Source organism: Hemicordylus capensis, chromosome 2, assembly GCF_027244095.1.
Source record: "Hemicordylus capensis ecotype Gifberg chromosome 2, rHemCap1.1.pri, whole genome shotgun sequence".
Taxonomy (NCBI): Eukaryota; Metazoa; Chordata; class Lepidosauria; order Squamata; family Cordylidae; genus Hemicordylus; species Hemicordylus capensis.
The window spans coordinates 109,191,720-109,204,577 of record NC_069658.1 but is presented as its reverse complement, the minus strand read 5'-3'; the positions used below and the strand labels follow the sequence as shown (position 1 = coordinate 109,204,577).

The 12,858-nt window shown below is 41.1% G+C and overlaps 1 protein-coding gene across 5 annotated transcripts in view; it reads right to left on the bottom strand.

The window, feature by feature from the left end:
* Positions 1 to 12,858, bottom strand: part of SMARCA2 (SWI/SNF related, matrix associated, actin dependent regulator of chromatin, subfamily a, member 2) — a 227,440-nt gene that overhangs the window by 75,645 nt on the left and 138,937 nt on the right. For all 5 annotated transcript variants that reach the window (XM_053297258.1, XM_053297260.1, XM_053297261.1 and 2 more), the window contains exons 22-24: positions 6,135 to 6,221; positions 4,772 to 4,818; positions 3,612 to 3,778 (exon numbers count right to left, since the gene is read on the bottom strand). In XM_053297258.1, the coding sequence (XP_053153233.1) occupies positions 3,612 to 3,778; positions 4,772 to 4,818; positions 6,135 to 6,221 (301 nt within the window). The remainder of the gene's footprint in view (positions 1 to 3,611; positions 3,779 to 4,771; positions 4,819 to 6,134; positions 6,222 to 12,858) is intronic.

Genomic DNA, 12,858 nt, shown 5'->3' with positions numbered 1-12,858 from the left:
TTGGAGTGATGAAAGCCTGCACTATGGGAGACTGTTTACAGCCTGCTGCTTACAGTCAGAGGGTAGCATCCAGATGCAATGCTACCCTTGTGTAAGAATGTTTCACTGACATAATGGGGGATTAGTCATTTTTGCTGAACCTCTCCTTCCCTCTACTGCTCCTGATGTCATCCAAAAATATATCACTGAGAATTAGGGATGTGCGAACCGGCTCGACCTCGAGTCAGTTTGACATTGAACCGGCTCGGCTTTCAGCTTGGGCTGGTTTGGGGCAGGTTTGGAGGTTTGAACGTTAAAATAATATTTTTCAAAGGACTCACCACCTCTGAGGGGCACTGCTGAGGCTGCGGGGGTGGTGGTGGTATATCTTTGGCAGTCTCCCTCTTCCTGTCAGCCTCCCCTCAGTCTCAAAACAGTAGTCACACAGACAGCCATTGCGCATGCATGGTGGCCCCCGAAATGGCCACTGCCAGGACACAGAGGCCCAGATTGGGCCAAAAACCACCTGAACCAGGCCATTTCAAGACTGTGGGGAGGCCAGTAGGGAAGGAGGAACTGCTGGAGAGTCCCCTGTGGCAGAACCCACCGGAGGTGATGAGTCCTTAAAAAAAATAAATTACTAATATTATGATTTTAATTGTTTAATTGATTTAGTTTTGATTTTAATTGTTAATTGATTTTAATTGTTTCTATTTTTATGTAAACCACCCTGACCCATTTTTGGAGAGGTGGTATATAAGTCAAATAAATAAATAAATACAATAATATATAAATTAATTTTAACGTTTGAACTTCTGAACCTGCCCCAAACCAGCTGGTGGGGTGGGTGGGTTTCCAGCTCGATGTCAAACCGACTCGAGGTCGAGCCGATTCACACCTCCCTAATTCTCAGTGATATATTTTTGGATGACATCAGGAGCAGTTAAAAAAATTTTAACTTCTGAACTGGCTCGAATTCAAGCCAAGCCAGGGGGTGTTCAGGGGTGCACAAAACTGGACATGCTTGCTTCTGTTCAAGTCCAGTTTGGACTCGATCAGAACAAGGTAAACCAGTCTTGTGCACACCCCTATTGGGGATCCCCCAGCCCTTAAGGACATCTTTTTGGGGCAACATTGGGGGCAGAAGAGGGAAGTGGAGATTGGTGCAAATGGTCTTCATTTTTTCATATGAAGACAGTGTTAATCTGGATGCCACCCTGTGTAAAACAAAAATGATTGAGTAGCTGGCACTGTTCCAGCTTTGCTCCTTGCGGCACATTATACATATTGCTATACTTATCTCAGAGTTTGATGAAGCTGATCGTACTATACTGATAAACTTTGAGGAGACTGTAGCCGTTGTTCAATGCAAGTACAATCTGTGTACAGTTAACACACATTCGGATCTGTACACACACACTTATTTTCATGTTATGTTGAATGCACATACAGCAGTACACTTCCTATCTATACTATGCATTTGAGAGAGGTGTGTATGCAGGTTCATTTTTAAAATGAATGCACATACAGTCATTCACACAAAAACATGTATGTGTGCACAGACACCTGAAGAAATGTATGACACAATGTCTGAATAGGGCTTATGTACTTCTTGAATGTTTTATCCAATGTCCATTCCCTTTATACTTTTCTCAGACAAAATTCCTTAAAGAGCATTAAAGTTTGTTAGCATATTTACTGAAGAATAATCATTTATGATTCTATGTGAATGAAGCAGACTTAGCTGTGATCCTGAGCAATTTACTTTGGAGTACATACTACTGAAATAGATTTCCTTATAAGCAAACACATTTAGGATCAAAGACATTTGAAAATGCGGAAGCTTTGGATTTGAATAGTACATAACAGTTTTGAACTTTCTAATGAAAAGGAAATGTATTTTGTTTTGCTAAATACATTCTTCTAAATGATACATTCTTTGGTGTTGGAGGAAAATGAAAAACCAAAATTTCAACTGCAGTACAAGACAGAGGTGATTACTGCCCAGAGAGAGAAAGCCTAACTGAAATTCATTGCACACTATATATCTGATATAGATAGATAGATAGATAGATACACACACACACAATTCAGAAAACGGTCCTTTTAGTTAAGCAATTCATCCCAAGAGAGAAATAAACAGGCATGCAATTTGTAGTCTGATTAATTTTTAAAATCATATTTAAATATTGCATTTCTACAAGAGTATTCCTTTAAGAACTATAAAATATTTTAACCAACATTAATTAATTAAACCTCTTAGGTTAGTTTAGGTAAAAATATATAGATATTATTTTGGATATTACACTATTTACTGTTATTTTTAAAAAGGTAAACTATTTCCACTGAATTTGGTCAGATTCTGCAGTTATCACATAAATTTATTATTTATTTATTATTTATTTATTTAGCATATTTCTATAGCCCCTAAAACACCATTTCTGTAAAATAAACAAATATCTTACAGATAGTAGTACTAATCAGTGTTAAAAAAACTATGACATTATATATCATTTAGAAGACTCTGAATTGGGCCAGATGAGAAAGCTGTTCAGAAAAATTGCCTGCCAATAACAGACTTGAGTGTTTTTCCAAACTGAGGATATATTTCTGATTTGATGCTACTTGGAAATCCTTTATAACACTGAAATTCTGATGTATGGATCACTTCATAAAGGAAAATGAAGACACAATTCCACTGCAACGGCCATGGGATGTGCTGGATTAGCATTTTGAGGTGGGGGAGCCTTAAAAGTAATAAAAGGATTTTTAAGGTGGAAGGAATAATACTTAGCACTTATTTAAATTATTTGAGTGTTCAAATAACTTCTAATCTCATATAATGTCCCATCAGGAATATTTCCCCCTTAAATGAAGACAGAGGATCTGAGGCTAAGAGACAGTGGCACCTCTGAAGTGGCACATCACTTAGTTCAAGGCTGAAGTGAGAGCTGAAAATGAGACTTTTTGACTAATAATTCATATTCTTAGCCACTACAGCACACTAATACTAGTGTATTATACTTGAGAAACTGAGTATTTGAGAGATGGGATGTCTAGCTGAAAGCCAGCATCCTAAGTAATGAAGTACCAGTGTTCTGTGAGATGCACTGGTGCTGTGATAAAGCTCCAAGCTAACATAGCACCAGCTCTTGCCACTGGGGGTGAGGGGAGTGGATTTCGATGACTTCCCCTTCGAGTTATCAAAACTCACCCCTCACTCCTGTGTAAGTGCCAGTGCTCAGTTAGTTGATCCTGTCCACAGCACCAGAGCATCTCATGGAACATTCTTCTAAATGTTCTAAATGAGAGCCAGCGTGGTGTAGTGGTTAGAGTGCTGGACTAGGACTGGGGAGACCCGAGTTCAAATCCCCATTCAGCCATGATACTAGCTGGGTGACTCTGGGCCAGTCACTTTCTGTCCACCTAACCTGCCTCACAGGGTTGCTGTGGGGATAAACATAACTATGTACACCACTCTAGGCTCCTAGGAGGAAGAGTGGGATATGAATGTAAAATGAATGAATGAATGAATGAAAAACAAACAAGTTGGGTGTCAGCAAAGATCATAGGTATAGTGACCGCAGTATGCTTCAATGAATTTCCTGAGCATTTAAAATCTTGGACACTACCGTCAAGTCGCAGGTAAGCAAAGTTTCGAAAAGCAAAATAGTCTTCCATAATGGTCATGAGTGATGTCATTTGACAGAAGAGAAGCACACGGTGATTAGTGGCTCGCAACTTTGGTAGAATTCGATCAAGTAATTCAAACTTCCCTGAGGCCCGATAAAGCTCGGCTCTGTGAAAAGAAAAGCAAATTTGTGCCATGATCTACAAGGTGACATTTATGCACATGTCTAGAAATGGTGACTATTTCTATGACAGGCAAGCATTCCTATGCACATTCTGCAGCAGAAACCTTACTGGGCAAAGAGCCATAGTTTAAAGTGATGACTTTATTATATTAAAGTAAGTCTGCTTATATTAAAGTGGGGGAGAGCAACTGTCTCTATCAAACCTCAGCACAATGTACCTCCCGTGGCTGTTGCTGGTGTCTACCTCGTGTCTTGTAGATTATGAGCCCTTTGGGAACAGGAAACCATCTTATCCCTTTTTTTGTGTAAACCACTTTGAGAAAATTTTACCTCAGTAAAACCCTGGGTAAAAAAACAGGGCTACCACATTCTGGAGCAGCCAGGAGTGGAGAACTCCCAACGGTCCAGTCGACACGAGCCACCTGAGTTACCCCAGGCACTCATGTCATGTGAATAGCCTTAGCGTCTGGTCCATTGGCAGGCAAGAAAAAGGGAGAATGGAAACTGGTTTAATACTTGCTAACTCTATTAAAAGTAAAGTCCAGATAACTGCTTCTAGACCCTCTACAATAAATCTCTTCACCTTGTAAGGGTTTGGGCTTTTCTGAGAATGTAGGAGGTACTTGGCCATCTACATTTGGCCTTCCAATCAACATGATTGATGACCATGGTTCTATAATCTGAGGGGGCATTTCACAGGCAGTTCTGAAAAAGCAGGGGTCTATATCGGCCAGGTGAACTTAAGTACTTTAAACTCCCATTGACATCAATGGTTTTAAAGCGCTTAAAGCTGGCTGGGTTATACTCTTGCTTAGAAGAATTTTACTTCTTAATGTTAAAGGATACTTGCTTTCTGTAATGAGTTTATTCTAATAACTAACTGCTCTTGAAACTAAAGTGAGAGCCTGTTCATTTTAAGTTGCCTAAGACATTAAATTTCCAAAGAAATCTTGGAAAGATATATAGAAAAAAATTACCCATTGATGACACCATTTGAATAGCCCAAGTGTTCAGCAAAAGATTCCTAAAAGTGAATACACAAATTATTCAGCACTTTTAGATTAAAAGACACCCAACTCATAAATCTTAAATCCAATTTTATACTGCATGATTCATTTCTGGATCCTATGGATTTTGAGTATGAAATTTCTCCTATTAATGCATGGAGCCTTACAATAAATATACTTCTTTTATGAGAATTAACTATCAGAATGATTTACAAGATATTGAAATGGCTAGATTAGTAAGTAAATAAAGGAATACAATTACTGGTAATACAAAGCCACTAATGCTTGTTTTGTAACTTATTTCATCTTAATAATGTATTAAGATTTTCACAATGAGCGGGAAATGACTTGACTAGCAAGCCAGAGGTTGCCAGTTCGAATTCCTGCTGGTATGTTTCCCAGACTATGGGAAACACCTATATTGGGCAGCAGTGATATAGGAAGATGCTGAAAGACATCATCTCATACTGCATGGGAGGAGGCAATGGTAAACCCCTCATATATTCTACCAAAGACAACCACAGGGCTCTGTGTTCGCCAGGAGTCGACACTGACTCGATGGCACACTTTACCTTTACCAATAAATAAATCTTATAAAAAAGAATGGTTCATTAATGGAAGGATATTCTCTTAACTGAATATATCTTCTGAAATGTTTGGAAAATGAACATCTGTTTAAGAATGACAAAACCTTGACAACACTCAGGATATTCTTTTATCTTCTAAGTAGATATCCTCACTTTTCTGATTTCATTTTGTTTTGAAATATTAATGCTTGTTGGATCATTACAGATACCCATTCTGGATCGATCTCAATGCAAATTGTTCATGGGAAATCAGATCCAAGTAAAATTACTGTGAGAATCCACCCAGAATTAAGTACTAACTCAATAGTTTTGGAAAGTGAGTTTGAGGCAGAACTATCTGCATTTGAGGCAGAACTATTACTCTGATTCTACAGATAATGCTAGTTTGAGCATGTACCAAAAAAGTGGGATTCAAATCATAACAAACCAAAATCTATCTACCAGTCAGTTATAACCTCAGTACTAAAAGCATAATAGGAAATGCAGGCCTGGCTTATATAGCTGGTCCATGACAGTACCACCTTAGTTCACCTTTGTTTCTGTTCAGAAGTCCGCCACAAGAGGACTCTTTCCACATGCTCAGAGAGGGTTTGTGAGCCCCCCCCCCCATTCCAGCTCAATCCTAATTAAAACTATTTAAGACCAGAGTAAAGCACAAGATTCTATTTCTGCAATTTCCCAGCTAGTTTTCTATGGTAATGACCCCCACCCCACTCATTCCTAACAAAAAAAGGAGGTTGTTTTACCTCTATGTGCTGAAACATATAAGGATGGTTGCATATCTTTCTCAATTGCATAATGGTGTTCATAAGAGTTTTTGCTCCTCCTTTTCCCTGAGGAAGTAACACAAAAGTAGTCAATAATTACACTGCGGGACATGCAAGCCAATGAAATCCGAGGAGCCTAGCCGAGGTCTAAGTGCTCTGGTGGTCAAATTGAAACCAACTAACAGACGCCCAACCACCACATATAAACAGAAGCAGGGCACGAGCAAGCAGTTGGGCGAGTGCGAGGAGCTACGTAATCGGGCTGAGAGGTTCCTGCGCGGGCACAGAACGCATTTTGTAATGATCAATGGATCACGATCTAGATCTTTAATTCTGACAAAGAGTGAGAAAAACAGGTTGCTTTCCTGTAACAGATGATCTGGTAGTGATTCGTTGACATTCATAAATGTGGCTTCTGCACCTGTGCAGACCAATTCAGAAGAAATTCATTAGCTCTTTGTGGCGCTGATAACCACCATCTGGGTGTGCTCAGCATCCGTTCATTTTGGTGATTTGGCGCCCATTCCCCTCTGTTCCTTGATGGCGGCCAATGAATTGACAGCCTGGATTCTCATTGAGTTAAGTTCTCATAGAAGTAAGTTCTCCTATAAAAGCTTATACATATATATGTATACATATTTGAAATGAAATAACGTTCTACAGTGGGGATGAGCCCCTGGTGGCGCAGTGGTAAAACTGCCGCCCTGTAACCAGAAGGTTACAAGTTCGATCCTGATCAGGGGCTCAAGGTTGACTCAGCCTTCCATCCTTCCGAGGTCGGTAAAATGAGTACCCAGAATGTTGGGGGCAATATGCTAAATCATTGTAAACTGCTTAGAGAGCTCCAGCTATAGAGCGGTATATAAATTTAAGTGCTATTGCTATTGCTATTAGTGGGAGGGTTTTATGAATGTCAATGGATCACTACTAGATCATCTGTTACAGGTAAGCAACCTGTTTATCTGGTTCATGATCCACTGACATTCATAAATGTGGGTGACTCAAAGGCATATGCTTTTGTGGAGTGGGCCTTGATTGATTCTGGTGGATCTACCTTCTATATTTAATAGGCAAGGTCAGGCCTGTGAACGTGCCTCCGGGGGGGGGGGGGCGCAGCAGGCAGCATCTTTAAGTGTATACAGAGCTGGTGCTCTGTGCCGCCCAGCAGCCCCCGCGGCGGGGATTAGCCTCCGCTACTCATCTGGCTCCCATGGAGGTGAGCCCCCGCCAGCGGCCAGGTGAGTGGTGGAGGCAATTCCCCACTGTGGGGGCTGCTGGGTGGCACGGAGCACCGGCTCTATTTACACTTAAAGATGCTGCTGGCCGCCCCCACCGGATCACGTTCACGGGCCACGCCTGGGCAAGGTATATCAATTCCACCAACCAGTAAGAGAGATGTTGTCTAGATATTGGAAGGGCTTTGTTTTTGTAAACTATGAAAAGTTTCTTTATTTTAAGGAAGTCATGTATCCTTTTTAAATAGAACAACAGAGATCTGAGAACATCTAGGCAATGTAGTGTTTTTTCCAATGGTGTTGTAGAGTCTCTAAAGAAACTGGGAAGCGCAATGTCCTGGTTTAGGTGAAATTCTGTAACTATCTTTGTGCGGAATGCAGGATCTAAGTACATTACCACTGTCTGGGTATTTGGAATTTAGTATATGGCTCATCGATGTGTAAAGCTCTGAGCTCACTTACCCTTTTTGCAGTTGTAATTGGTACCAAAAAAACTATCTTTAGAAACACTATTTTAAGGGACATAGTTGCTATAGGCTCAAAGGGTTTCTCTGTCAAGGCTGCTAAGACTAAAGACAAGCTCCATTTGTCCATTGGCCTTTGAACTGGTGGATACTTATTATTCATACCTTTAAAAAAAACACCTTTTGCAGTCTGGATGGCTGAAGACAGTTTTACCAATCGAACCATTGTTCCATTGTGTGGGTTATCCCACCTCAACTGTATGATACCTGCATCTGTATGGGAGGAGTATTACCAAATGCTATATAAGAAAGATGAAGTAGCTGTCACAAACCTAGATCTGGATGCAGGTCAGCTGCCAGAGTGGCCACCAGTGTCTTGTACTGAAATAGAATCTTTGGCAAGGCAGCTTAAACCTTGCAAAGTCCCTGGCAATAATTACATATCTGCAGAAGTAATCAGGAAAAATATGAAATGGTGGGCCCCGGTCCTGGCATCACTCTTTTCTTTTATTGATAGGCCTGCACATATCCCCAAGGACTGGGGAGTAGCAATTATAATCCAAATCTATAAAAAGGATGAAAGGAAGCTACCTGAAAATTATCGACCCATTAGTCTCCTTAGTATAGTCAGCAAAATGTATGTTAGGCGCTTATATGAACATTTATTGGATTGGATGGATTCTGAAAATATCCTGGTGGAGGAGCAAACTGGCTTCCGTGCAGGTCGTTCTGTTATGGACACTGCTTTAATACTACAACACCTAGTAGAAAAATATACTTCCAAATCCAACTCTGCTCTATATGCAGGATTTGTTGACTTTAGATCTGCTTTTGACCTGACCCCTAGAGAGAAACTTTGGTGTAAGCTACTGAGATCATCAGTAGACGGCCGTTTGCTTCGTCTGATGTTCAAATTATACGAAAACTCTTGTGTAAGGGTGCACTGCAGTGCTCAGGGACACCTCACCAAGGAAACAGCAACTTTCAGGGGAGTCAGACAGAGATGTATTCTGGCTTCACTGCTATTTAACTTTTATATTAACTCTCTTGTCTTCCATCTAGATAACTGACCATCATCCACCAGAATTAGCTGACAGACGTCTTGCTATACTTCTGTTTGCAGACAATGGTGTCATTCTCTCACAAACTCCAACAGGTCTAAGAAGAGCTTTGTGCTCTCTTGCTACCTATCGTGAAGAACTTTTAGAAATTATTTATAATAAAACTAAGATCCTGGTGTTTGCGGAGAGTCCAAAGATTTTGAACTGGTCACTAAATGGGCACAAGTTATAACAAGTTAAGTATTCCCAATACCTTGGTGTAATATTCCAGTCCTCAGGCAGAAGGGGTGCACACAGAGAATATGTAAGGCAGAATGCACACAAGAGTGCACAAGCAATCCAATCTTTCCATTGCTCCAGGGGTGCCCAATTTATCCCCTCTGCAATAAAACTCTTTTTGGCCAAAGTACGAGCACAGCTCCTATATAGAGCTCAACTTGGCACATACTCCAACGTCTCTAAGCTGGAAACTGTGTAATCTAAGTTTCTGAGGAACATTTTTCAGGTACCCCAGTGTGTGCCCAGTGCTGTCCTACATCTGGAAGCAGAACTGCTTAAAGCAGAGGCCAGAGCATGGATCAATATCTTCGAATTCTGGCACTGGTTTTCCACCCTGCAGGTTTAGCTCCACTTGTGCTAAAGGACATCTATCACTCCAGGTAGAAAAGAGCTGGAGGAAAGGCTGCAACATTATGGTTTCTCCCCTTTCACACTGATAACTCTGGGATATGAAAATGTCAGGGTCAAACTCAGACAAAGAATATATGACATGGAGCATCAAATTGATCAGGGCTCTATTCCTGTTGGTGTCCATTTGGGCAACCAAGTTCTGAGTTACAACCCTGCCAGAAACCTAAACCAGATAACTGTGCCAAAATACTGCAGAGCTTTGACACAGGTATAATGAAGAGCCCCTGGTGGCGCAGTGGTAAAACTGCCGCCCTGTAACCAGAAGGTTACAAGTTTGATCCTGACCAGGGGCTCAAGGTTGACTCAGCCTTCCATCCTTCCGAGGTCGGTAAAATGAGTACCCAGAATGTTGGGGGCAATATGCTAAAATCATTGTAAACCGCTTAGAGAGCTCTGGCTATAGAGCGGTATATAAATGTAAGTGCTATTGCTATTGCTATAATGCAATGCCTTGAAAACAGCAGTCCTGGAAGGGAGATATCGAAAAATCCCCTATAAAGAACGCACTTGTCCCTGCAAATTGGGAGATATTGAAGCAACAGCTCATGTGCTCCTTTATTGTCAATTTTACCGAGATATATGGCATAAACATATAACCCCTTTTATTTAGTTACCACCCAGGTTGTACAAATTCTTTTTATCTTGATTATCTTTTAAAAGACCAGAATGATCTGAGATCTTATAATGTGGCTAAGTTCTGTTTAATAGCCAATAAAATTCGCCAGGAGTTCATTAAGAATCATTGTTAACTGTGTTTAACTATGTGCTTAACTATTGTATCATAAACGTGTAGGGTTATTTTGCTGGGCTTCTGTTTGTATATTGTGCTGGTCAGTGACTCTAATAAAGGAATTGAATTGAAAATCATTGTGGTATCATTGAATCCAACCATGGTGGTAAAATGGGATCGCTGCCAGATGGACTTTAAGGGAGACATTGGCCAAACCCTTTGATTTTAGTGTAGTCAAATACAGCAGCACCTCCCTAAAAGATGTAGAATCTGCTGAGTTAATTTAGCACATTGTTGAAATCTCCTCCACTTTCAGCTGTAGTTCCTTCTGGTGGATATCTTCTTATCATTAAGTAAGATCTCATTTAATAGTTTATTTTCCACGTGGTCAGGCATAGGGTGTATAGATTTGGATGGAGCAACCAACCTTGGTCTTGAATGAGAAGGTCTGCATGTTGTGGAAGATGTCTGTGATTTTCTTTTGACGGTCTGAGTTGCCTTGGTCACCATGGTGTTATGAAGATGCAGCATGTTCTGACCTGTAAAATTCTGGTCACTACTCTGTTCAGTAGTGGATAAGGTGGGAATAAGTAGAAATAACCTTGAGTCCATCTGAACTGGAAGGCATCTCCCTTGGAGTATTTCCCCAGTCCTGTCCTTGAGCAATAGTGGCTGCATATCTTGTTCATCAGTGTTGCAAAGAGATCCACCATTGGTGTCCCCTAGAGCTCGAACAGGGGAAGCAGGTAAAGACAGTTTAATCCCCCCTTGTGTTGTTTCAGGAGCACCTGTAATATGCTTAGTACATCCACCAGTGTGTTGTCTCCTTCTCTTATGTGAATGGCAACCAGATGGATTTGGTTCACAATGCGCCAGTTCCATATCTATAGACCTAGACTGCACAAGGAGTAAGACACTGTTCTGCCCTGATGGGCTGATATAAGCCATGGTAGTTGTGTTGACCAGTTGCACCTGAACCACTTGTCCAGTCAGGTGTCATTTGAAATACTTGAGTGCACGATAGATAGCCAGAAGCTCCAAAAAATTGATGCGTAGTTTCTTCTGCTATGGTGTCCACAGTTCCTGAACTCTGAGGTCGTTCATGTGTGTACTCCACCCCAATAGGGAGGCATTGGTAGTAATCCAAGCTGTTGGCACAGGCATTTTGAATGGGATGCTACCCCACCCCTGCAGGAAATTTGTCTGGATTGTCCACCAATTTAACAATACCAGAACCAAATCTGGGATTGTCAGAAGATGTTGACAGTTCACATTGGGGCGAAATGCTGAGAGGTACAATAAAAAAACAAACCAGGTTGCTTACCTGTAACAGATGATCTGGTAGTGTTCCATTACATTCATAAATATTGGGTTCTGCGCCTGGGCAGACTGCTTTGGATAAAATTAGTTAGCTCCTCAAGATGCTGCCTACTGCCCACTGCGCGTGCTCCACGTTCTCTTATATCGGCGATTAGGCATGCCTCTCCCAGTTTCTTTCTGACCGCCAAAGCGATCACTTCTTCGGTACCACTAAAGCTCCTCAGAAAAAAGAAAAGAAAGGACAGCTACTAACCGCCGATATAAGAGAATGCGGAACACGCGCAGTGAGCAGTTGGCAGCGTCTCGAGGAGCTAATGAATTTTACCCACAGTGGTCTGTGCAAGCATAGAACCCAATATTTATGACTGTCATGGATCACTATCCAGCTTCCGCATTCATAACTATGCATACTTCACTGTTGTGGTGCAGGAGGCCCAGAAGTATCTGTAAGGTTTGTGCCTTTTGTTTTGGATTTGATTGTAATGTCCTTACTAGCATTGTTATTCTCTGATAGTTATTCTTACTATAGTTGTCCTTACTAGCATTGCTATTCTCTGATAGAATAGCTCTGACAGTTATTCTCATTGTTATTCTCTTTGTTGTTCCATATCGGGTACTGCTCCATGTATAGCAGTCTTTTGACAGGTGTATTTCCTGTGGGTTTCTTGTATACCAATGTGAAAGCAAGCATCTTTCAGATCCAGAATTGCAATCCAAACTTCCCCAAACAGGAGACTTTGCAATGTTATCAGGCGAAACTTCTTCACATCGATGAATAGATGCAACCACCGAAGATCCATCATTGGATGGATTCCCCCATCCTGCTTTGGAATCTGGAAATAGAAGGAGTAGAATCCTTGTGGTTTTTTGCCCACTGTACTAGGGATATTGCTCCCCTTTCCAACAGTGTTTTGACTTCCTACATCAATACTGGTGTTCCAGGAGTATACTTCACCCCTGTGAAAACTGACAGAGTCTTGAACTCTATGGCATAACTGGTCTCAACTATCCTCAAGACCCACCAGTCTGATGTTATGTGATGCCATGCATATAAATGACTTATCAGCTTGATGAAATTTGATGTTATAGATGTTGATGTTGGCGTTGGGCTTACAGGTGGGCAGGCAGGATGATCAAAGATGTTGCTTGGCCTTCTGTGAAGCATTGTTGCGTGACACTTGATTTCTCTTGTTTTTTGTGTTA